This window comes from Danio rerio, chromosome 6, assembly GCF_049306965.1.
Source record: "Danio rerio strain Tuebingen ecotype United States chromosome 6, GRCz12tu, whole genome shotgun sequence".
In the NCBI taxonomy this organism is placed as follows: domain Eukaryota; kingdom Metazoa; phylum Chordata; class Actinopteri; order Cypriniformes; family Danionidae; genus Danio; species Danio rerio.
Window position 1 is genome coordinate 7338629 of NC_133181.1, and position 24187 is coordinate 7362815.

At 36.5% G+C, this 24187-nt stretch overlaps 1 protein-coding gene across 2 annotated transcripts in view; it reads right to left on the reverse strand.

Annotated features, from left to right (window-relative positions):
• Positions 1-24187, reverse strand: part of pld5 (phospholipase D family member 5) — a 52596-nt gene that overhangs the window by 8807 nt on the left and 19602 nt on the right. Inside the window, exons 1-6 of one of the 2 annotated variants that reach the window (XM_003198750.7) lie at positions 21488-21759; positions 11254-11390; positions 6320-6497; positions 4822-4930; positions 3539-3666; positions 6-203 (exon numbers count right to left, since the gene is read on the reverse strand). In XM_003198750.7, coding sequence (XP_003198798.2) covers positions 6-203; positions 3539-3666; positions 4822-4930; positions 6320-6497; positions 11254-11390; positions 21488-21523 — 786 coding nt within the window. In that variant the 5' untranslated portion in view covers positions 21524-21759. Of the gene's footprint in view, positions 1-5; positions 204-3538; positions 3667-4821; positions 4931-6319; positions 6498-11253; positions 11391-21487; positions 21760-24187 lie in introns of those variants that run through there. The other variant, XM_068218282.2, reaches the window with a different exon arrangement.

Consider the following 24187-nt stretch of genomic DNA (forward strand, 5'->3'; position numbering starts at 1 on the left):
CTCACCGACACATAGGCAGAAGCGTCTGTATTGTTGAGTGTGAGCTGGAGCGGCTCGTCTCGGCTGTACACGGCTGTGACTCTCTTGGACCAGATTGAAGGGATGTAGTCCCTGTACTGCAGCTGCCAGTAGAAAGAAAAGATCCTGTGCAGGTCCATAGCCAGACAACTGCAGTCATACACTATGATCCCCAGCTCCTTCAGCTGAAACAGAAAAAAGTATCTCGATGTGACATGAAATGTTTTACTTGAAAGTGTGGTGTAATTCTTCAAACTAAACAATAGTTTAGCAGCAAAGAAATAGTTTAATAGTTTGAATATATATATATATATATATATATATATATATATATATATATATATATATATATATATATATATATATATATATATATATATATATATGCGTGTGTGTTTGCAGTTAGTTTATTGTCTCTCAAACCATGCAAGATGTTTTTAGAAAGAAGGATAAAAGTCCCATGAAATGAAAGCTTTTTTTAGATGTTAATATCAGCATGTTAGTTTTAACAATATCTATAAGCAGGTGCACACCAAAAGAATAAAAAAATTTGCATTTAGAAAATATAAACCTGATATAAACTTTCAAAGCTTGCAGTTTGTCACTTTCGCTTAAACCACAGGTGTCAAATCCGATTCCTGGAGGACCATAGCTCTGCACAGTTTAATTCCAAACCTGCTTCAACACACTTATGGCCTGTTTCCAGAATGGTATGGTACGTACGGTACAGTTCGGTACGGGTGACCTTTTTGAGGCTTGCATTTCCTTTGAAAAGGGTACCCAAAAAGTTGTACGGTACAGTTCACTTTTTGGTACCTTATGACAGTGGAAACGGCCATATAAGCGTACCAACACAAACCTCACCATACCACTCATTGGAAATGGGCCATTACCTGTATGTTTCAAACAAGCTTGAAGGACTTAATTAGTTCAGGAGTGTTTTATTAGGGTAAAGCTAAACTGTGCAGAGTTGCGGCCCTCTAGGAACTGGATTTGACATGTGATTTAAACCATTCAAATGCTCTCTAGTGTCTGACATGCCCCGCCCCCTTCAAGACGCTTCGAAAATTAAATATATTTAAAACCACTTGACAAAGTAAATAGTGAAGAAATGTACACTTTTGGAAGTGTCAAATTGTCTCATGAAGTGAATCCACTGGTTTTATTACAACATTATAACTTTCTTTCCCATTAAAAAAATAAATAAAAAATAGCAAACCAGAACTGATGCCACTGTGCAGTCCTAAAATCTAAACCCGAATTACTTACTCGAAAAATGAATCTGTTTTTTGTGTTTTGTGTAAATAATCTATAGGACCCACCTACTAGCCCTCCTGAATTATTAGTCGCCCTGTATTTTTTCCCCTAATTTCTGTTTACAGAAAGAAGATTTTTTTCAACACATTTCTAAAGATAATACTTTTAATAACTGTGATGAGTCTCCTAGTCCCACTGACTGAGACTCATCTGCAGAATTCGGAACACCTGGTCTCCACCCCTATTGACCTTATTCTAAAATGCGGAAGTTCGCCTGTTTTCGCGATTGTCTTAGAACTTCCGATTCAGTCGCCTATGGGAGAAATGACTAGGAATAATAAACGGCAGAAAACGGTCAAACTACTTGCTCTACAAACAAATGTTTGCATGACTATACAGACCAAGTAGAATAATATAATAAGAACATATCAAATTGCAAAATCAAGCAGCGTAATGAGCAGTTTTTAACGTCAAAAAATGAATGGAAGTGAATGAGACCGGAAGTCTCAAGCCAAAAAGATTCAAATGGCAGCGCCTGCTCGTCGGCGGAGAATAAGGTGAATAAATCACTGGCTATGTTGGCTTGTATTGTTCTCTTGCCCCTGCTTATTTTGTTTAGTTTGTTCTAGCTTTGGTTAACAGTTGATTTTTGCTAGTCTAATTTTGAGCATTTGATTTTTTCTATTTTTATTATTTGCTTTTTCTTTAATGTTTATATAAATACTTTTTCATTCACCAAACCATCTTATGTCCTCCTTTAATTTGTTATGGCTTGAGAGTTGTGAAAATATGGGTGCTCGTCCGTAAGTTTAATTTGGTAATAAGTTTGTTAAATTAATTAATTTTGTCAATGTAATGATTAATTTGTATATATTTTTCGTGACTAATATTTATTTTACTGCCAAAATCAGATGGTTTGGTTTCATTTTTGTTTGATGGGAGCTTGGCCATTCGGGTAAGTCTTGATTTCTTGTGTATTTGGGGAGAGATTAGTTTTGGAATAAGCTTTTCCCTGCGTAGATATATTGAGGTGTCCTTTGGATGATTCAAAGTATTTTTTATTCAATTTAGTTATTTTTGTATGGTGAAATTGGCTGGAGCAGTTGTCACAGGTACACATTTCTGTTTTGTAGTGGTGACTCCTCGGTTGCTGTTGCAAATGCTGTGTTACTAATTACTAATACCTGGTTTATATTTACTTTGCCATGATGACAGTGCATAATATTTGACTAGATATTTTCAAGATACTAGTATTAGTATTTACTTTAAGTGACATTTAAAGGCTTAACTAGGTTAATTAGGATAATTAGTCATTGTACTGTATAACGATAGCTTGTTCTGTAGACAATTGAAAAAAAAAGTTGTTTAAGGGGCTAATAATTTTGACCTTAAAATGTTTTATTAAAAAAATAAAACTGCTTTTATTCTTGCCGAAATAAAACAAATAAGGCTTTCTCCAGAAGAAAAAAATATTAAAGAAAATACTGTGAGAAATTTCGTGCTCTGTTAAACATCATTTGTAAAATATTTGAAAAGTAAAATCACAGAAGTGCGAATAATTTTGACTTTAACTATATCGCAGATGAAAAAATGAACAGCAAACTTTCAGCAAAACAACAACAACCAAGCCAGTATGCCCTACGTTCAAGTGAATCTTATCATTTGACCGTTCCCCGGGTTCGAACTGAAATAGAAAAGTGAGCCTTTAGTCATGCCGCCCCCTCATTTTGGAATACTCTTCAGTCTGAACTACAAATGTCTGAGCTCATGCCAATTCTTTTTAAAAAACAATAACAGTCAATTTCTCAGTGTATGTGTTTTCAAAATATTTTAATGTGGTATAGCTGAACAACTAAACTAGTTTTTATATTATATATTATATTTTTATATTATATTATTTTCAATAATAATTATATAATCATAATTATAATAATAATTATTATATTATATATTATATTATTATATTTTATAATTATTATAATTATTATTATAATAATATAATTATATTATCAACAATTATTATTATTATTATTATTATTATTATTATTATTATTATTTTGTACTTTATTTATTTATTTATTTATTTATTTATTTTTTCATAAGTCATATGTTTGCAAACCTTTTGGCCATGTCACCCTTGTAAATGAAATCTTGATCTCAATGGGTTTTTATCTGATTAAATAAAAGAAACAAACAAACAACAACAAACCTTCATTCCTTTGACACATCTTCCAAATACTTTTACATTGTGTAAATTCTTCACCTTGGACAGAGCCTTCCAGTTCATTCCAGCACTGCCGATGTAAATGTGCTTCCTGTCCACGACCCAAAAGGAGGAAAGCAGTCGTCCTCTGGTGAGGGCCGTCATGTTGACATAGCGAACTTCGGCATCTGCGGGAGACAGACAGCCATGTGGGCAGTAGTTTGGGGAGCTGATGAGCACTCAACCTTGACTAGAGATCTGCCTGTCATTCAACTCTGGCATAGACAACATTACACATTCGTGGTGTTTTGACCTTGTGCAGAGCCTTGGGGGACTGAAGCAGGGAAAAGCCCAAGGAGCTATGCCAAGTTATGACAGATGGAGGTGTGTCTGTGTGATCTTACTGCGATTGCTTCAGGAAAACATGCTTTAGTAATTCAGCAGACATAAATCAGCGTATCGCTATACAGTAGGTATTGAACATGTCACCATTTTTCTCAGAAATCGTATTTCTAAAGGTGCTGCTGACTTGAAAATTTCACTGGAGGTTGATAACAACTTAATAAATCAATATATACAAACAAAACAAGACTAATTAGTTTATAAATGAAGTTCTGTTTAATAAAATGAAATGACACAGGGAAAAAGTATTGAACACATGAAGAGAGGGGAGTTGTAGAAAGGCAGTGAAAGCCCAGACAGTATCTGAAATTTCGTAGTTCTTCAGCAACCCTCTGCCCTTGTCTGTCATTGTAAATGAATATTAGCTGCTTCAGTCCAACATCTACATTAGCAGGAGGTTGCAGATGGACATTTCAGCAAGACAATGATGCAAAACACAGTCAAGGAAACTATTAAATGCTTTCAGAGACAGAAATCAAGCTGTAGAATGGCCCAGTCAATCACCTGATGTGAATCCAAAAGGAAAATACAAAATAAATCTCAGATTGGATCGACGAGACCCACAGAACAATCAAGATTTTTTTCCCTCTGTCGAAGTTTCTGTTGAAGTTTGTGAAACAAATCACACCTGAGCAATGCATGTGACTTCATCCTCCATATGAGGCGTCTTTAAGCTGCCATCATTAAAATAGTCTTTTAGATCAAGTATTAAATGCATATCAGTTGATCGGCGCTGTCATTTCATTGTTCTTACACATAACTCATTTTTCAGACTGTTCTTTTGTTTTATTTTTATGTTTGTATTGTTTGAGGTTTTACCAAAATCTGGTTTAATTCAATGTCAACAGCTGCTATAGAAATATTATTCCCAGGAAAAAACATGACATGTTCAATATTTAGTTTCTCCACTGTATATATTATAGAGATACAAGTTCACTCACAGCGATCAGCCATGCTCTTCAGCTCAGTGGAGTTGGGTTGGTCACTGACAACCTTTAATTTGACACCTCGAGACTTCAGGCTTAACAATCTCTGAAACAAATATTGACCCTAAGAAAAAAAAGACATTTTTATTTGTAGTACACAGTAAATTTTAATTTATTTTTGTCATTTTACGGTTTATTTCCAGCAGCTGGGGTGCCGAAAAAAAAGAAGTAAAATAACCGCCATTAAACTACAAAAATTTACCATAAAATAACAGATTTTAAATCACAGAAAATGACTGTAAAATATCGGATATTAAATTACAGAAATATACTGTAAAATAGCGGATATTAAATTACAGAAATTTACCAAAAATTTAATTTAAGTAAATTTCTGTAATTTAACGGCCGTTATTTTACTTTTTTTTTTTTTTTTTTTTGGAAATACGTAAACCGTAAAATTACGGATTTTTTTTACAGTGTAGTATATCATTCATAAAACTGAAAACAGTCATTTTAGATGTTGAACAGTGGTTATTACTCAAAATAAGTTAAATAATAAAATAATCATAATCGATGCATAAGTAAGTATTTAAAATAAATTCAATGTTGCTATAAAAACATTTCTAATATGGGCTAATAGCTATTGTTCTAGCTATTGTCTGTAATTTAGATTATAGATTTAGATTATATATTAACAGTTCTACATGTAAAACGGTGATGGTGGAATTTATTTATTTTTTTCATTCATTCATTCATTTTCCTTCAGCTTAGTCCCTTATTTATTAGGGGTGCAACGGTTCAACCTCTGGATCACAGTTTTAGGGTCACGGTTTCGGTACGGTACGGTTTGTGCTATGCTTAGAAAACAGAACAATTCAAAGAACAATAAACATATTTATTGGGTAAGAAACACCTGACAATGCAACAACTTCACACATGTGACTGTAGATTTGCATGTTCTCGCATTAATTAAATAAAAGTAGGGCATTTTGAAAATTGTATGTTTAAAAAAATTGCTTAAGAAAATAAATGGAAATTTCCCGTTTTTTTATTTTACATCTTGACTCGACAGTCTCAACCAATTATTCAGATAATAATTATGTAAACACAACTTAATAATTGAGCATTTTAAAGTAGTGATTACGTCTGTTTACATTATGCTTGCATTACCAAGGCAACATAAATTATTTCTTTATGATTTTATTTCAGACAGCTCTGTTCCACCATTGTAGTGAATGAAACTTGAGCAAAGAAACAGGTTTCATTTGAAGTATAGTCCCTTTAATACCTTTGTTAGATCAAAATCTTCATCTATGTCATCTTTGCATGAAAAATGTCATAACTGAGTCAATAATACCAAAAAACAGTTGCCATAAGCATGCATACAATCTCATTCATGTGTCATGTCTTGATTATAAAGCCTTCGTGAGTCTTATGAACACCCCTTCAAGTAAAATGTTACCTAAAAACATTTGCCCATCAGCTTTAATTGAGTAAACACAGGCAAACTAACCTGATAGGAAGTGTAAACCCGTGCCCCCTGATCGGTGGAGGTCAGAGCCCAGTATGGAGATACTATCTCAACTGACAGTTTGGCTTGGTCCAAAAGGTGGTTGAGACCCACAGTAAGCGGGAGATGAGACGAACTATTGAACGACAGCTCTCCTGGGATGTTCTCCACAAGGACAATGCTAAAAGCACATTGACATAACAGACACATTTATTCATAGATTCATGCACAGCACACACAATCAAAATACACTGTGAAAATTTTAATAAATTGCACGTTGATTGGAAAAAAAAACAATTAAAGGTGCAGTATGTAAGTTTGAAACAGGTTGAACTTAGTATTGCACTCCTGGTTTGAAACGCACGCAAGCGCAGGTTGCCAGATTGATGACATCAACAGGAGCGTGCCTGACCATCAAGCCTAAAGTCTGATTTAAGGCTGATTTAAGACTGATTTAAAGTTTATTTAGAACTGATTTAAAACTGATTTAAGACTGATTTCAAGAGTTCACACTTAGCTGATGATTGGTAATAAGCTAGTTTGGCATGCTGTCCCGGGAGAGAGCCCCGAGCTCGAAAGATCCTCAAGCCCGGAGCTCCCTCCCGTTGCAGGGCGAGAGGGGAGTTTGACTCGGGTAGATCTCGAGAACCCCCCCCCACCACCCCCTTCCTGCTGCGTAAGGATTGCTAAGGTGGTGTGTTGCTGACAGAATTGATATTGGTGCTAATTTGGTTTAGTCAATTTACATAGTCTCATGTTTTTGGGAGTGTGGGAGGAAACCGGAGGACCCGGGGAAAACCCGCGCAAGCACGGGGAGAACATGAACTCCGCACGAAAATGCTGAACGGTTGGGTGGATACCCAAGTCGGAGGCATTTTTTGCTGTGAGGCCGCAGTGCTAGGCACTGGGCCGCCATGCTGCCCTGTAGAAAAGAGGAGGAGAAGGGGTGGAAGGGGGGATTCTTCAAAACAAAGATGACTAAAGGTAGGGCGTTTGGTTATTTATACTGGGTTAGGAATAGCCTGATTGGTGGTTCGTTCGTTAGCTTGACTCGGGGCCAGCCGTGTCAATCATAAGCATGTGATTCTCTCGAAATTAGTTTATGAATAAACTTCACTTAAGACTGATTAAAGGTTTAATTAGGACTGATTTAAAACGGATTTAAGGCTGGTTTGAGGTTTATTGGATTATAAACCATTTAAAATAAAACATTTTGTTGGAGTGCAGTAAATGCACTATTCTGTGTTTCTGAATGGCTGAATAATTGTTTCTGTCTTGTTTTATCTGGTGCAAACAGCCAAATTGCTGTTCACTGCAAATCTCGTCACATATTGTGTTGTTAGGACATGCGGTTACAGTGTTAACCTGCTCACCTAATGTTTACGTTCGTTCGTAATATTTATATTATTTACAAATTTATAATCACCTCATGTGGAACTCTGAATCTGTGTCTCATTTTAGAGTCTGTTACGGTACATTTCAGTCATGGACACATACTTTGAGAGCCTTAATTCCTGCCTAAATTAATGAAATATGCATTTTCCCCCCAAGGCATCCCGGAGTGCTGGAATATAATTGAAAGTGGACAGGTTAAAGTGACCAAAACAAAGACAGACGTTCCGGCAAGTAATGCAGAATATCTGACTTCAGCAATGTTTTTCAGATAAACAAGAATGTTCACTTGGCATGTTTCACATCTGCATTTGTGTTGCTTGCAGCAAACATTGTTTGTATAGATTCTATTTGCTTTCTTTAAGCACATTCTTAATCCCACTGTGCATGTTTCACTGATGCACATTAATCTAAAAAACTGCAGAGCAAGCAGTTAGCTCTCGAATGAAGAATTACAATGATTTACTAATTTGCACAGTGTTAAAATTATTAATTGAGCAGTCCCTTGTGTCTTTCTAAACCCATATGACTTCCATTCTTCCACAAAAGATGAATTCTAGATGAAGCAGTACAGAAAATTTAAAAGGAACGAGGCAGTTCAGTTCCGAAATGACATTAAAAAAGTATCATCAATCATATTAATACCCTAATGACTCATGCACATTTTTTTAGCGTTCTGCTCCTCACACAAAGCTGTGGCTGCAGGAACCCAAATCTTTTTAAAAAGTACCCCTATTATGTTTTTCAAATATTAGCTTTCATGCAGCTGTTTGTGAATAAAAGATCCAAAGACTAAAGTGCACGATAAATCGAGTTACTGTCTCCCAAAGAAAGAATCAATTCTTAACCGCCTAAAATAAGCAGTCAGTAATTGCAGTCTTCGTACACTAAAAGCCTATGGTCATTATTGGCTGTCTGCAAATGACTAGTTTGACCCTCAAACACAGTAGCGACATGTCAAGACACCGTTTTCTGAACTGCCAAAAGCAAATCCACTCTGCAAATCATGATCTCAGGTTTGACGTGGGTTGAAATTAATATGACACAGCTGTCTGGCACCATTGGTATTGCTCAAACCACAGTTTTTACAAGGGCAGAGAACACCTCTAGAGTTTAGATTCTGACCCTTAATGCACTAATTTTAAAGCTGCAATGTGTTCAGTTTCAATTTATTTATACTGCAGAGCAAAATTAAACACCCTTGAGCGTTACATACCAATGACTCTCATATATAGGCTTCAATAGTTTAGGGACATCCATACTTTCTCAAACAAGAGGCAGTCATCCATTAGGTCTAATCCATTCTTGTGTTTCAAAGTAAGATTATATGAGTGTCATCAGTGTAACAATGTAGATCCAATGGGAAGCATGTACAGTATCATATTGGGGCTATTATAGAGCCTTAGGGCACCCCACAGGCCAAAGCTACAAAAGAAGAGTGAGATTTGCCATTGTTAATTAAAATACAATGTATGGTATTAGAAAATAAATTTAAACACAATGTAGATCTCCAAAACTAAATTTAGAATAATTATGGCACTTTAAAAAGATCACCCAAACAAGATGTTTCTAAATTGTTTCAAACCTTTATTTGCTTATTTCGTCTGTTGAACACAAAATAATTTATATTGAAGAATGCTAGAAATCTATAACCAAGATCTTACCGATCAGAAAAGAGCAGACTCTCAGAAAGGGTGGGATTAGAGACTGGACCCTTAATGCATTATTTCCAAAGAGCTGCAATGTATTAAATTCCAATTTATTTATACTGCAGAGCAAAATGAAACACCATTGACCAGTACATACCAATGACTCTTATTTAGGCTTAGATAGTTTAGGGACATCTATGCTTTACCATCCAAGTGGCAGTCAACCATCGAGTCAAATCCATTCTTGTGTTTCAAAGTAAGAGTGTCATCAGTGTAACCATGATAGTTTATGCCATACTTCTCACATATAGATCCAAGGGGAATCACATACAAAATAACATAGGGGCTAGAATAGAGCCTTGGGGCACCCCACAGGCCAAAGCTGTCAAATGTTAAGAAAAAACAATGCATGAGATTAGAAAATACATTTGAAGCTAATGTAGGAGATCTCCAAAAGAAAATTTGGAAGCTTTAAAATAGCATAATAATGGCACTTTGGAATGATAGTTCACCCAAGCAATGTGTTTCTAAATAGTTTCAAACCTTTATGAGCAGAAAAGAGTAGACTTTCAGAAAGGGCAGGATTAGAGAGACTGGACCCTGCAACATAAGCTCATTCTGAAAACGTCTCCCTAAATAAAGTACATTTCTGGAATTATGTAGCCAGAAGTAAATATGGCTGCATTTCATTATTAAAACGAATGATAAGGGGCGGTATGACGCCGTTCTTTTTTGTGCTTATCAGCTGACCGATTACCTTCATGTGGTCGGCTCTCTCGCTGTTACCAGTTTGATCAGTAGGCCGCTGCCTCGTCAGTGGACTTGAGACGTAGAGAGGAGTTGACCAAAACAACAGGGTTTGAGTCTGGCAAAAAATGCCCTACTGAAAAAAAAACAGCCTAAACCAGCCGGGGCTAGTTGGCTGGTTTTAGCTGGTTGACCAGGCTGGATTTAGAGGGGTTTCCAGCCATTTCCAGCCTGGTCCTAGCTCGTCAGGCTGGGAGATGACCAGCTAAAACCGGCCTGCAGAGTGGATGGCATCATCAACAGCCTGATGTATCAAGACATTGGTGCTGCCCGTTACATTACAAACCACAGGAGAGGACAAATTCTTCAGCAGGATAGCGCTCCTTCTCATATCTCAGCCTCCACATCAAAGTTCCTGAAAGCAAAGATGGTCAATTTGCTCCAGGATTGGCCAGTCCAGTCACCAGATATGAACATTGTTGATCATGTCTGGGGTAAAATGAAGGAGGCATTGAAGATGAATCCAAGCAATCTTGATGAACTCTGGGAGTCCTGCAAGAACGCTTTCTTTGCCATTCCAGATGACCTTATTAATAATGATTTGAGACATTGCAGAGACGTATGGATGCAGTCCTCCAAGCTCATGGGAGTCATACTGTAAATTACATTTTTGGGTGAACTATCCCTTTAAGCTCTAGTTCTTATTTAAGATGTTTTTGACCAGGGCTGCCCAAACTCGATCCTGGAGGGCTTATATTGAGGTTCCAACCCCAATGAAACACACCTGAGCCAGCTAATCAAGCTCTTTCTAGGTATACTCCAGGCAGGTGTGTTGAAGGAAGTTGAAGCTAAACTATGCAGGACACCGGCCCTCCAGGACTGAGTTTGGAAACCCTGTTTGTCTTTTTTGTTTGTTTTTGAACAACATGATGGTGTATAAAGTGAGCTATAATTATAGACTAAAACTATTTCCCAAACAAGATGACACTTTGCCAAGATGCAATTAGCAAGTTCATGTTGTCTGAAGGTCAAAAACTCAGCGCTGAATATGTGCTGCTTACTTTTTGGCTCTTTCATATACTGTAAAGCACAGCATGTACTGTAACAGATAAGATCACCAGATGATGTGTGTGGACTACTTCTTCTTACCGGCAATTTCTGCTGCAGTTTTCCTCAGTGACACCATCCTCATCCTCGCCCCAAACGTCCACAGCAGAGAATATCAGAGCCACCAGGACAGCAAAGCAGCAAACCAGTGCAAACACAGCAATACACTTCTGCTGGGACTGCATAGAGAATGAAAAAAAGTCTATCAGTCACATCAATCGAACAACTTGGTCTAGGCTGATTTGTTTTAATTATTAATACACGGTTTCTGATTTCAGATCGTGAAGGTTTCGATTCACTGGAAGATTTATGGTATTCAAAAATCCACTTATCTACTCCTGAATCTTTTCTCCAGCTGTAATTTCAGTTTACGACTTCGAGAATGATTGAGATTCTCTGTCAAATTTCTATTCTCTGTCAGAGTTCTATTATACAGAAGGATGGCTGTTTTAAAAGAGCTTTCTTCGTATGCTTGGTGGGATTTTCTAAGGTATTAAGGTAGATAAATCTGGTGTTGGAGAGTGCTCTCTCTCTATGCAGCATTCTCTTCAAACTGCTGCTGTAAACAAGCATCAGCATGAAACCCAGGAAAGTGTCTATAAATATTAATGTGGTCAATGGATAAAACGTGGTGCGCTGTAGGGCGGTTATTCTCAGTGGTCGGGTCTTTGATAAGGTTGTGGGCAACATCAGAGAAAAGACAATATTAAATGCAAATGGTGAATTATTTAATCTTGCAAACAGTAGTTAAACTGCAAAATGTAGCCTACATGGGTAATGAGGAACTACTGTTCAAATGTTTGGGGTGAGTAATATTCTTTTAATTATTAAAAATGCTTTTAATTCCACTTATCAAAAGTACCAGAAAAGACATTTCTGTTTTAATAATTAAATATAATTATTTCTAACTATTCCTACATCAAAGAATTCTAAATAAACGAAAAATATTCTCACTTTCCACAAAAACAAGAAGAAAATCATCATTAGACAGAATATTCTATGGCTCTTAAAGTATTAAAAGTTAATAAATCAGTGTAGAGATATTTAAGGCCCTTAAAAAGTATTAAAAAGTCTTCCATGTTATTTTGCAAGGTATTCATTTTTTTAATTATGCAATGCATGGTTGTATGCTAAAATGTGCCTGAATTTAATCTGCAAATATCAGGATGCTGCGTAGTTTATAAAAGCAATGAAATCCTACTAGATTTGACATCATTCTGCTTTGTTTACTGCAAAAACCAAGGCAACACCATTATTTCTGCCGCTCTATATGCTCCAACCTGCCGAGTTAGCTAGATTTATCAGACTTGTATTCAGTATATGAATAATGTTTAGGTTTTAGATTAGTTTCTGTTTAGTAAATATACTGTAAGTTAAAATCTCGCCAGTGTTTCTGGTTGAAAACTGCTTATATGGTCTTAAAATGTATGGAAAGGGTCTCAAAAAGGTCTTAAAAGGTATTGAATTTTACTCTCTGATTCCTTTATATACTCTGTTATGTCAGCATATTAGAATGATTTCTTCCTTTTCCCCCTGAATTTAATTATAAAATTTTCCAAAATTGTACAAATATCACATATTTTAGAATATTATTGTACATTTTGGCATATATAGAGAGAAGGAAAGTAACAAGGATCCTAAATGATTGACAGTTATTGACTGTAACTTTATTTTGATGGTCTATCTAAATAGTAGTAGACTGTCTGCTTAATATCTGTTGATACTGCTCCTTCAGCAGACTGACTATAAGAAACTTTGCAAGTATATTTCAACTTAACCCTAACCCTAACTTAACATACTTAAAATCTAATGAGAATTAGTTGGCATGTAGATGCAACGTAACTTAAAGTCAACAAACGGACCATCAAAATAAAGTGTGACCTTATTGACTCCCAAATATGCTTATTAAAAATTGAATAAAACTTTTAAAATTAAAATAACTAAAGAACAATTAAAACTATTAACTAAACAAGCAATTTTTACATGGTCACATGAGCTGTCACACAGTAACCAAGAATGTAAAAATTATGGATCAGAGCATCAGCCATTTGAACAGCTGTCTCAAAAGATCATAAAATCTTATCTGAAACATTTCCTGCATAAAAGTCTCACAAAACCCCATCAAAACCAGGAAGCATCAATGCTAATTATGTTCCCGTAATGGGAGTTCTGAAGCCTGAATTAGATACAGTAAACCACACGTAATGATCTGTGATAATGGTTTTGGGGGAAAAAAAATCCTAATTTATGATCAAATAAATAAACATATAGTTTTTAACAACTTAAGCAGTATTGTCTGTCTTTATACTTGGTTCTGATTAGCTGAAAGGTTTGGATTAAAATAATAAAACACAAGTAGTTTCAGTTCAATGTGGCAGCATTAATCTGGATGTTATTATTTATTACTGTTCATGAGGCAAAAATAAGAAAAAAATTCAGCCCTTAAGTCAATATTTTAAAACACAATGTCCCTAAATACACAAACAAATATTCTTTTTAGAGATAACTTCAAATACGTTCATTATTACTATGATTCAAAACTGTTTAGTAATTTTTATTATTAGTAAATATTTTTATTACACTAAATCACACGTCAGCAGTGTTTATTTAGGAGTGCACAAAAAAATCTGTGCTTGAGCGGTGTATATTTGAGGGTGTGCAACAAGTTTTGTTGGAAGATCTGTGTAAAAGGCCTGCCACCACAGCTGGAAAAAAATCCTAAAGGAAACCCTATCCACATACACTATACCAATTGTACTGAGAATTCTGGCCACTGCAACCACTTTCTACGATCATACCTTTTTAAACCAAGCACATATAGCTTACATATAAACATTACATATTACATTACATCATGAGACTTATTCCTGAAAGACCCCATTGAGACACGAGTCTTCGCATTGATCCCAGCCAGAACTCCCTCCGGTGACCTACTCACATCTGCAGCTTCTCCACGATGGACGTCTGTTCTCCAGCCTCCGGCACCTAGACTGCAGCTTCCACACAAGAAATTTGGCCAGAGGAGAAATGGTCGTGCCCAACTGAGCCTGGTTTCTCTCAAAGTTTTTTTTTTTCCTTCACTTTTGTCAATTTGTTCCTCGCTACTGTCGCCACTAGCTTACTTGGTTTGGGACTTTAGCTGTGCATCGATCGATTTGCTCTACAGTGTTTGGAGTTTCAGCAGTGAAATTTAAACCACACTGAACTGAACAAAACTAAACTTCAACTCTGAAAACTGAACTGACAGTTTCAATTTCCTACAAATGAAAGCTTTAGCTATAGTTCTACCAGGAAGACTGAGATGTCACGTCATTCATAGTAATTATCTCGTCAGCCTATAACAACCAAGCAAGCCATGTATATAAGCCCATCTAAACAATCTGTTTTGCTGTACTTAGGTGACGTTGCGGAAGTTTCCCTCCATCCTCCCCATCACCACCACCACCAGGTCGGCCTCGTCTCCACTTAAGGGGTTGGCTTCGCCCTGACTTTATCTTCAGGCAGGATCTGCCAGCCCATCCAGAGTTCTGCACTATAGATGGGGCTTATGCTAAAGGACTTTATGAAAGGATCGTAACGAACTCGCATATATGCAAACAATTCACAATAAATGTTCAAACGTTTATCTGCCTCCTGAAGTCTTTCTAGTAGAACTTTTACTTTAAGCTGCTTTGACACAATGTACATTGTAAATGTGCTATAGAAATAAAGATGAATTGAATTCAATATAACTCTTCAACAGCGCTCATAGAACCAAACAGAGAAAAAGCAATTCTGCACTTTCCACAGTATCGTACAGCCGCTCAAACCTTATTGATTAAGTGTACAATACAAACATGATACGGTGTTGTGAAATATGATTGCTGTAGAAATACCGGTTACCACTGCTGTAATCCACACAGAACTTCTGATTATCCTCAAAAAACTAAACAAAAAAGCCACATAGTAACTTGGTTTTTGCTTAGCACTGCACTACGCTGAACATTTCTCCCTCGAGAGAGATCGTCTCCCATCCCATCTGTTGGCTTTCATCAGAGGAGCGGCTTTACTGCTGTCTGCTGACTGACATATACATCGTACATCATTCTTCTGAAGGAGACACGCAAAGTGAGGTTTAATTAAAGAGCTGGGCGTACATCGGTGCAGATTAATGCAAGGCATTAACCTTTTTACAGTCAAGAGTGGTTTTGGTCAATTAATGTCCTGTACTTTACCTTCACACACACACAAACAGTTAAGTCTGAATTATTTTCCCAATTTCTGAGAGGAGATTTTTTCAACACATTTCTAAACATAATAGTTTTTATAACTCATTTCTAATAACTGATTTTTTTTTTATCTTTGCCATGATGACAGCACATAATATTTTACTGAATAATATTCAAGAGACCAGTATTCAGCTTAAGGTGACATTTAAAGGCTTATCTAGGTTATGATAATTAGGAAAATCATTGTATCATTGTATAACAATAAAAAATAAATAAATAATTATATATATATATATATATATATATATATATATATATATATATATATATATATATATATATATATATACCTTAAGAGGGCTAATAATATTTCCCCTTAAAAGGTTTTTAAAATTTTTTAACTGCTTTTATTCCAGCCAAAATAAGACAATTCAGAAGAAAAAATATTATAGGAAATACTGTGAAAAATTCCTTGCTCTGTTAAACATCATTTGGGAAATATTTAAAAAAAAATAATTCACAGGACGAGTAATATGTTTGACTTCAACTGTATACATACTTTCAATTGACTCTAATAGTACAGACTCCAAATGTTGGAGGGGAAATGACATTGTAGATGTTCTTGAAGTTTTGTTTACCTCAAAGAATGTTTGAAGTGATGCATCAGTTCAACAGCAAAAGACAGTTGTGACAAACAGTACAGTGTATGTTTACCTCAGTCTGGATGAAACAGGAAATGTTGAGTCGTTTATTTCAGTATGTTGATGTACTTTCAACTGGAGTAGGAAGCGGATTTTTCTCCCTTTTTTTGTATCATTCCCTTTTAGTAAATTAATAGTAAAGCCACGGTCACACTACATTTCACCTCATAGATTTCCAGTGCAATAGACTAGAAATGCAAGCTTGAGCAACAAGTTTCGCAGGTCACGATGTTCAAAAGTTAAAGCTTGGTGATTTTCGATCCATGAAATCGCATCATGTGATTAAAAGATCAAAACATGACCTCTCTGTACAGAAATTTTGAAAAAAATGGAGCAATTGCTAACTTTATTAATGCCTGATCATTTTGTTTATCCTGCCCCATTTCGCAGTGCCGTCAACAGAATTTCGCAAGCTCAAACGCTAGAGTGCCTGCAACGTAAGAGTGACTGGGTTAAAGTTTTTGTGGCTGAGGCTTGTGGCTGTCAATTGGTTGTTGCAAGAAGACATACAACTGCAGCCAGAAGTTAATGAGAAGTTTTTAAAGTATTTATTAAATGACCCATTAATGGTATTTTATTAACATCCACCCCTACCCCAACCCTCACAGTAAAGTAAAAACAGTAATTATAACAATACTTTTTAAAATTGTATTCATTAAATTGCCCTACACCAACCCTAAATGCAACTGACAGCAGTAATTATACCAATATTGTTCATATTATTTATTACATTACCCATTACATTGTATTTTATTACTCAAGATCAACCCAACCATAAACCTACCCTCACAGTAATGTAATATTATTATAGTTGTACAATTAATAGGTAAATTTAATTAACGTCTATCCCTATCCCTATTCCAACCCTAAGCCCAACCAACAGTTATTGTATCATTTATATTATTCATTAAATTACCCATTAAATTGTACTTGATTAAGGCCCACCCCCACCACAACCCTCAACCTATTCCTTGCAGTAATGTAAAAATATTAACTATTGCTGTATAGTGTCACAAAAACGAATGATTAGACTTTACCTCATCAAACTGACGTCACAAAGAAAGACCCCCACTCCAAATGCAGAAGAGAATGGTCAGACTTTGATTAAAAATTACCAAAACAAATGTTTTTTTTTTTTCAGATTACATTTTTTTAATTAAATTTTTACATGAAGAATAGCTATGCCAGGGGTGCTCAATCCTGTTCCTGGAGAGCTCCCTTCCTGCAGATTTCAGTTGCTACCCATATCAAACAAACCTGGCTGTAATTATCAAGTGGTGTTCAGGTCCTAATTAATTGGTTCAGGTGTGTTTGATATGGGTAGCAACTGAAATCTGCAGGAAGGTGGCTCTCCAGGAACAGGATTGAGCACCCCTGAGCTATGCGCTCTAGATTTAAGGTCTTGCATCACTTTAACAGAAGAGGGTAAAATGTAATTATTTAAATGAATCAGGTTACAAAGTGTATGTTTTTGTTGCAACCGGGCTCATTATTGATATGTACCCCTGCATACATTCCTGAAGATCTCAAAATACATCCCAGGAGCTACTTTTTTAGATCTCAAATTTCTCTCACGAGTGCCATTCGCACCTGCTGTTCTTGCGTAAATCTACCAGGGGCGTCGCGGTCAACTCTTCTCTGCGCCTCAAGTCCACCGGCGTATGTGGCGAGCTACTAGGCAAACTGGTAACATTGGTAAAGCCGTCTACGAGGAGGTAAGTGGTCAGCTGGTGCAGCGCAAAAAAGAAACAGAAGCCATTTGCGGCATCATACCCCCATGTAGCGTTTAATTTTAAAGAGGAAATGCAGCCATACATACTTCTGGCTACATAATTTGCTCTCTCAAGAATTGTATACGGGGGTCCTTTTTCACTATGAGCCTGTGTTGTTTTATATATATATATATATATATATATATATACTGTATAACCAAGCATTTTCTGCAGTAATCAAAAGACATATCAGATTTCTTGCACCGCAATAAAAATGAAATCTGTGTCTTGCCGGTGGCTATGAAAGGATTAATGTTGTCTGTAAACAGAGACTATCTTCGCCTGAAGGAAAATACTGTCAAACTTATGCTGTGCTTGCACCGAGCTGTCGGCCTGATGTGTTTGATTGACGTCTCGATGTGCTGCTCTTTCCAGCCTTATCTGCTACTTTTCAGAGTTCAGCCTTGCCGAGTTAAGCATTCTGACACACAATCAAAAACGCCTGACATGCAGCTTAGTCAGACTACTGTAAACCACGCTGTACTTGTGAATCAACGTGTGAGAGGAAAATTAATTCTTACACAACACATTCCACGGTCAGACTCAATCTCAGAAAGAAACACAAACTGACCAAACGCAACTGCACACATAGTATGTTTGGTCACATTTTACGACAGAGTTTCATTAGGTAATGTAATTACTAACATAAACTAATAATGAACAATACATGTAAAGCATTTATTCATCATAGTTCAACATTTACTGATACATGATTCAAATTAATTCTGGTTACCATTAGGTAATGCACACTGAGTAGGTATAAACTAACAATAAACGACTTTTATATAAAAAGATGAATAAATACTGTAATAAATGTCCATGTTATTAAATATATTAACCAATAATTAACCTTATTGTAAAGTGTTACAGTATATTATATGTAATATTAAAATAAAATAAATATATTGCAAACAGCAACAATTATTAACCACCATTACCTTTTTCGAAAACTAAATTTAAAACTACACTTTTAATTTACACCCATTTCAGCTAATTGCCAATAATGGGAAACTATCTCATTAATATGCAGGTCATATTCCACATATTATATTATATTATATTATATTATATTATATTATATTATATTATATATTTTTTCCGGCTCAGTCAGAGGTCGCCACAGCGGAATGAACCGCCAACTTCCAGAATGTTTTACGCAGCTGATGCCCTTCCAGCTGAGCCCCATCACTGGAAAACATTCATACACACTCATTCACACACATACACTATGGACAATTTAGCTTACCCAGTTCACCTGTACCGCATGTCTGTGGACTGTGGGGAAAACCGAAGCACCTGGAGTAAACCCACGCAAATCATTTTAGCTTAATTTTAACTTTAAAATGTTTTTAAAATAATTTAAAAAACTGCTTTATTTTTAGCCGAAATAAAACAATTAGGACTTTCTCCAGAAGAAAAATATATTATTGGAAATACTGTGAAAATTTCCTTGCTCTGTAAACATTACTTGGGAAATATTTACAAAGGAAATAACATTTAAAATGGGGGTTTTATAAATCTGACTTCAACTGTATATAATATTATATTCTATATACTGTATACAGTTGAAATCATAAATATTATTATTTGATTTATTTTTCTGTTTTAAATCCCAAATAATGTCTAGCAGAGTGAGGAATTTTTTTTACAGTATTTCCGATTAGATTTTTTCTTCTGGAAAAAGTCTTATTTGTTTTATTTCAGCTAGAATGAAAGCATTTTTTAATTTTTAAAAGCCATTTTAAGGTCAAAATTATTAGCCCCCTTAAACTATATATTTTTTTGATTGTCGGCAGAACAAACCATCATTATACAATGATTTACCTAATAATCCTAACTTGCCTAGTTAACTTAATTAACCAAGTGAGGCCTTTAAATGCCCTTTAGGCTGAATATTAGTATCTTATAATATTAGTGTCTTGTCATCATGGCAAAGATCAAATAAATCAGTTATTAGAGATGAGTTATTAAAACTATGTTATGTTTAGAAATTTGTTGAAAAATTGGAGAAATAAATAAACAGGGGGGCTAATAATTCTGACTTCAATTGTATTACACTCTCAGAAATAAAGGTACACGAACTGTCACTGGGATAGTACCTCTTCAAAAGGTACAAATTTGTACCTACAAGGTCCTTATTATTACCTTGAAGGTGCATATTAGTACCTAAAAAGTACAAAAGTGTTCCTCTTAAAATTTTTAGATACTAATATATAATTTTGAGGTACTAATGTAGACCATTTAAGTACAAATATGTACCTTTTGAAAAGGTTCCCCCCGTGACAGTTTGTGTATCTTTACTTCTGAGTGTGTATTAATATATATTACATTATAATAAATATAATGGGGGTGACGCAGTGGCGCAGTAGGTAGTGCTGACACCTCACAGCAAGAAGGTCACTAGTTCGAGCCTCGGCTGGGTCAGTTGGCAATTTTGTGTGGAGTTTGCATGTTCTCCCTGCGTTCGCGTGGGTTTCCCCCACAGTCCAAAGACATGTGGTACAGGTAAATTGGGTAGGCTAAATTGTCTGAAGTGGTTGAGTGTGTAAGGAGATGGGTTGCAGCTGGAAGGGCATCCGCTGTGTAAAACATGCTGGATAACTTGGCGGTTCATTCCGCTGTGGCGACCCCATATTAATAAAGGGACTAAGCCGAAAAGAAAATGAATGAATGAATGAAAAAATATTATAGAAAGCAAAAAAATTACTTTCTTAAACATCAACTTATTGTTTCAACACCAATTTTCTGTCTTTTTATTAAATTAATAAGCAGGCTGATTTTATTTTGAAAAGCAAAGCTTCAATTTATGATCTGCCAGACAGAACCTTATAATTCCAGGCGATGAATGACTTTTTAGAATTAGTAGCTTCTAATTCAATTTTGAGGGGCAGCACGGTGGAACAGTCGGTAGCATAATCACCTCACAGCAAAAAGGTTGCTGGTTTGAGCCCCGGCATAGGTGAATTGGGTAAGCTAAATTGTCCATAGTCTGTGTGTGTGAATGAGAGAGTGTATGGATGTTTCCCAGTCATAGGTTGCAGCTGGAAGGGCATCCGCTGCGTAAAGCCCATGCTGGATGAGTTGGCGGTTCATTCCGCTGTGGCGACCCCTGATTAATAAAGGTACTGAGCCAAAAAGAAAATGAATGAATGAATTCAATTTTGATCATTTACGATTAGAGGGTCTCTGTCATGTGAATGTATGAAAGAAAACTCACACACACATTGAACTCACACACAAAACTTTGAAACTCAATATCTCAAAATCATTCAGAACACAGATAGAACCTTATAATTATGTGTGCGTGTGTGCTTGCTTGTATAGACACACACACACACACACACACACACACACTCACACACACATATATATTAATGCTCAACTTAAATGACTTCTGCTGTGCACAAACATATTTCTCCCCCTTTTTTTGGTAAGGTGAAATATGACCAATACATTACTGTAGTTTCACTATAGGACACTCAGCCAATATTAAAAATCATATCCCATGCAGCTGTGCAAGAACCCACATCAATTTGAACACCTCCAGATCTTCCAGATAGCCTTTATATTTCCTCAAGAGAAAGTTGCGCCTCACCTTCATGATGTTCTCCTGAGTGGCAGGAGCTGGCATAACAGCTTTTTAAGTTCCTTCAGACTTGAGGAAACGTGCCATACGAGAGGCTAATGCATTTCATCATCATCATCATCACCGTCGTCTCCCTGGTAACGTGTCCCGCTCAGCCTCTCTCGCACGCTCATCACTATAACGGATCTTCAGGTCTCCAGAAAGACAGACGCTGTGCTTTTTTGTTTTAACGCCCTGAGCTCATGCATGCTTCCACCGCCTGTGTGCTTTTCCTCCATAGTGATGGAGACGGAGAAAGAAAGAGAGGAGGAGAGAGAGAGAGAGAAACCACAGTCCACTCCCTCTCTGGAAACATCCAATGCTGGGCTAACAGTGTACGATCCCTCCTCCCTTCAGCTGCTTTCTCACCTGCCCTGTGAAGCAAAACTGAGTGCAAATGGATTTGGCTCGAGCAGAAGAAAAGACAAGAGGACAAATAAAAAAGACATGTTATAAAACGCAACCTCCTGACTCTGAGGATCTCTAAGGCATTGTCTCTTTTCCCATCCAGCCCGGTAGATGGAAGTTCAGCGCGAGCATAAATGATCTTGACACATTCACACTATAAATAATTCAGCATCTTTACAACCGACTGGCCGGCCCGTGAACTAATCTGTCTAAGTTGTTTATTAGAGTCACCGCTATGCAGCACAGGCAATCTCACCATCTCAAGCACCATGCTATAAGAGGAAGAAACATCCCAGAAGAGACTGCTTTAATGTCTGGCTTCCCTCAGACAGCAAATTACATTAAACACTAAGCTACTTGAGAGTTAGATGGGTTTTCATGAGGAAAAGGGTGTTAAGTTTCCAAAAGTTTTTTAAGATTGGAGATTTTAATATGGGCGACACAGTAGGTAGTGCTGTCACCTAACAGAAAGAAAGTTGCTGTTTCGAGCCTCGTCTGGGTCAGTTGGCATTTCTGTGTGGAGTTTGCATGTTCTCCGGGTGCTCCGGTTTCCTCCACAGTCCAAAGATGAAGTGAATTGGGTAGGCTAAATTGTCCGTAGTGTATGAGTGTGAATGAGTGTGTATGGATGTTTCCCAGAGGTGGGTTGCGGCTGGAAGGGCATCTGCTGCGTAAAAATGTGGTAGATAAGTTCGCGGTTCATTCTGCTGTGGCGATTCCGGATTAATAAAGGGATTAAGCCGAAAAGAAAATGATTGAATGAATGAGATTTTAATATGAGGGGAGACATGGTGGCTTAGTGGTTAACACTAGCAAGAAGGTTTTCCCCAAAGTCCGAACGCATGCAGTATAGGTGAATTGAATTAAACAAATTGGCTGTAGTGTATGTGTGTGAATCCAAGAGTGTATGGGTGTTTCCCAGTGCTGGTTTGTGGCTGGAAGGGCATCCACAGTGTAAAACATATGCTGGATAAGTTGACGGTTCATTTCACTGTGGCGACCCCTGATTAATAAAGGGACTAAGCCAAAAAGAAAATGAATGAATGAATGTATGAGTGTGCATCTGAGAGTGTATGGGTGTTTCCTGGCACTGGGTGGCAGCTGGAAGGGCATTTGCTGTGTAAAACATATGCTGGATAAGTTGGTGGTTCATTCCGCTGTGGCGACCCTTGGTAAATAAAGGGACTAAGCCGAAGGAATATATATGATTTTATTTCAGTTTTAGTCTTACTGTTTTTTTTTAATACTTTCGTATTACAAAAAAGATGTAAAATATATCATAGATATGATAGATAGATAGATAGATAGATAGATAGATAGATAGATAGATAGATAGATAGATAGATAGATAGATAGATAGATAGATAGATAGATAGATAGATAGATAGATAGATAGATAGATAGATAGATAGATAGATAGATAGATAGATCACCCGCTTCGATTGTTGTAACTCGATTGAATGGGAATTGTCAGTGCTTATCAGCTGGGAAATATGGGCCAGTAGGGACCTTCTGTGCCTACTAGTAGGCTCAGAAGGCTGTTATTATCCATCTACATGGTTAATCAGCTATACTAATAGAGAAGACTCCAGATCCAGATCTATTTTTACATTACTATGACGACTGGATTTAGCGTTGGGGTAAAGGTAGATGTTAATAAAATAAAATTATTGGGAAATTTTATAATATAGCTGATTAACCATAATGAAGGCGCAGAAGGCCCTTACTAACCCATATCTTTCTGGCTGATAACCACTGAGAACGTCCATTCAATCGAGTCATAACAATCAAATCGGCTAGACAGATAGACAGACAGACAGACAGACAGACAGACAGACAGACAGACAGACAGACAGACAGACAGACAGACAGATAGATAGATAGATAGATAGATAGATAGATAGATAGATAGATAGATAGATAGATAGATAGATAGATAGATAGATAGATAGATAGATAGATAGATAAATAGATAGATTGAATTAATAAAGGTTTTCTGAGGAATCCCTCAGCAGTTGTTCTTGGCACATTAAAGCATCAGAATGGAGCATCTGCTGCTTGCAGCGGGAGACTGCTGCTGAATCTCACCTCACTTATGCTCCGTTAATTACTGCCTATACTCACGAGATACAGACGACCTCCTTAGCTGGGATTTGTATCATTGCTTAACGAGAAAAGTCAGTGTGCACACTTCACAGCCCTGTGATTATGGGATAGAGTGTGTGGAGTAAGCATATTTAAATGCAACTCTTTCTCTTGTCA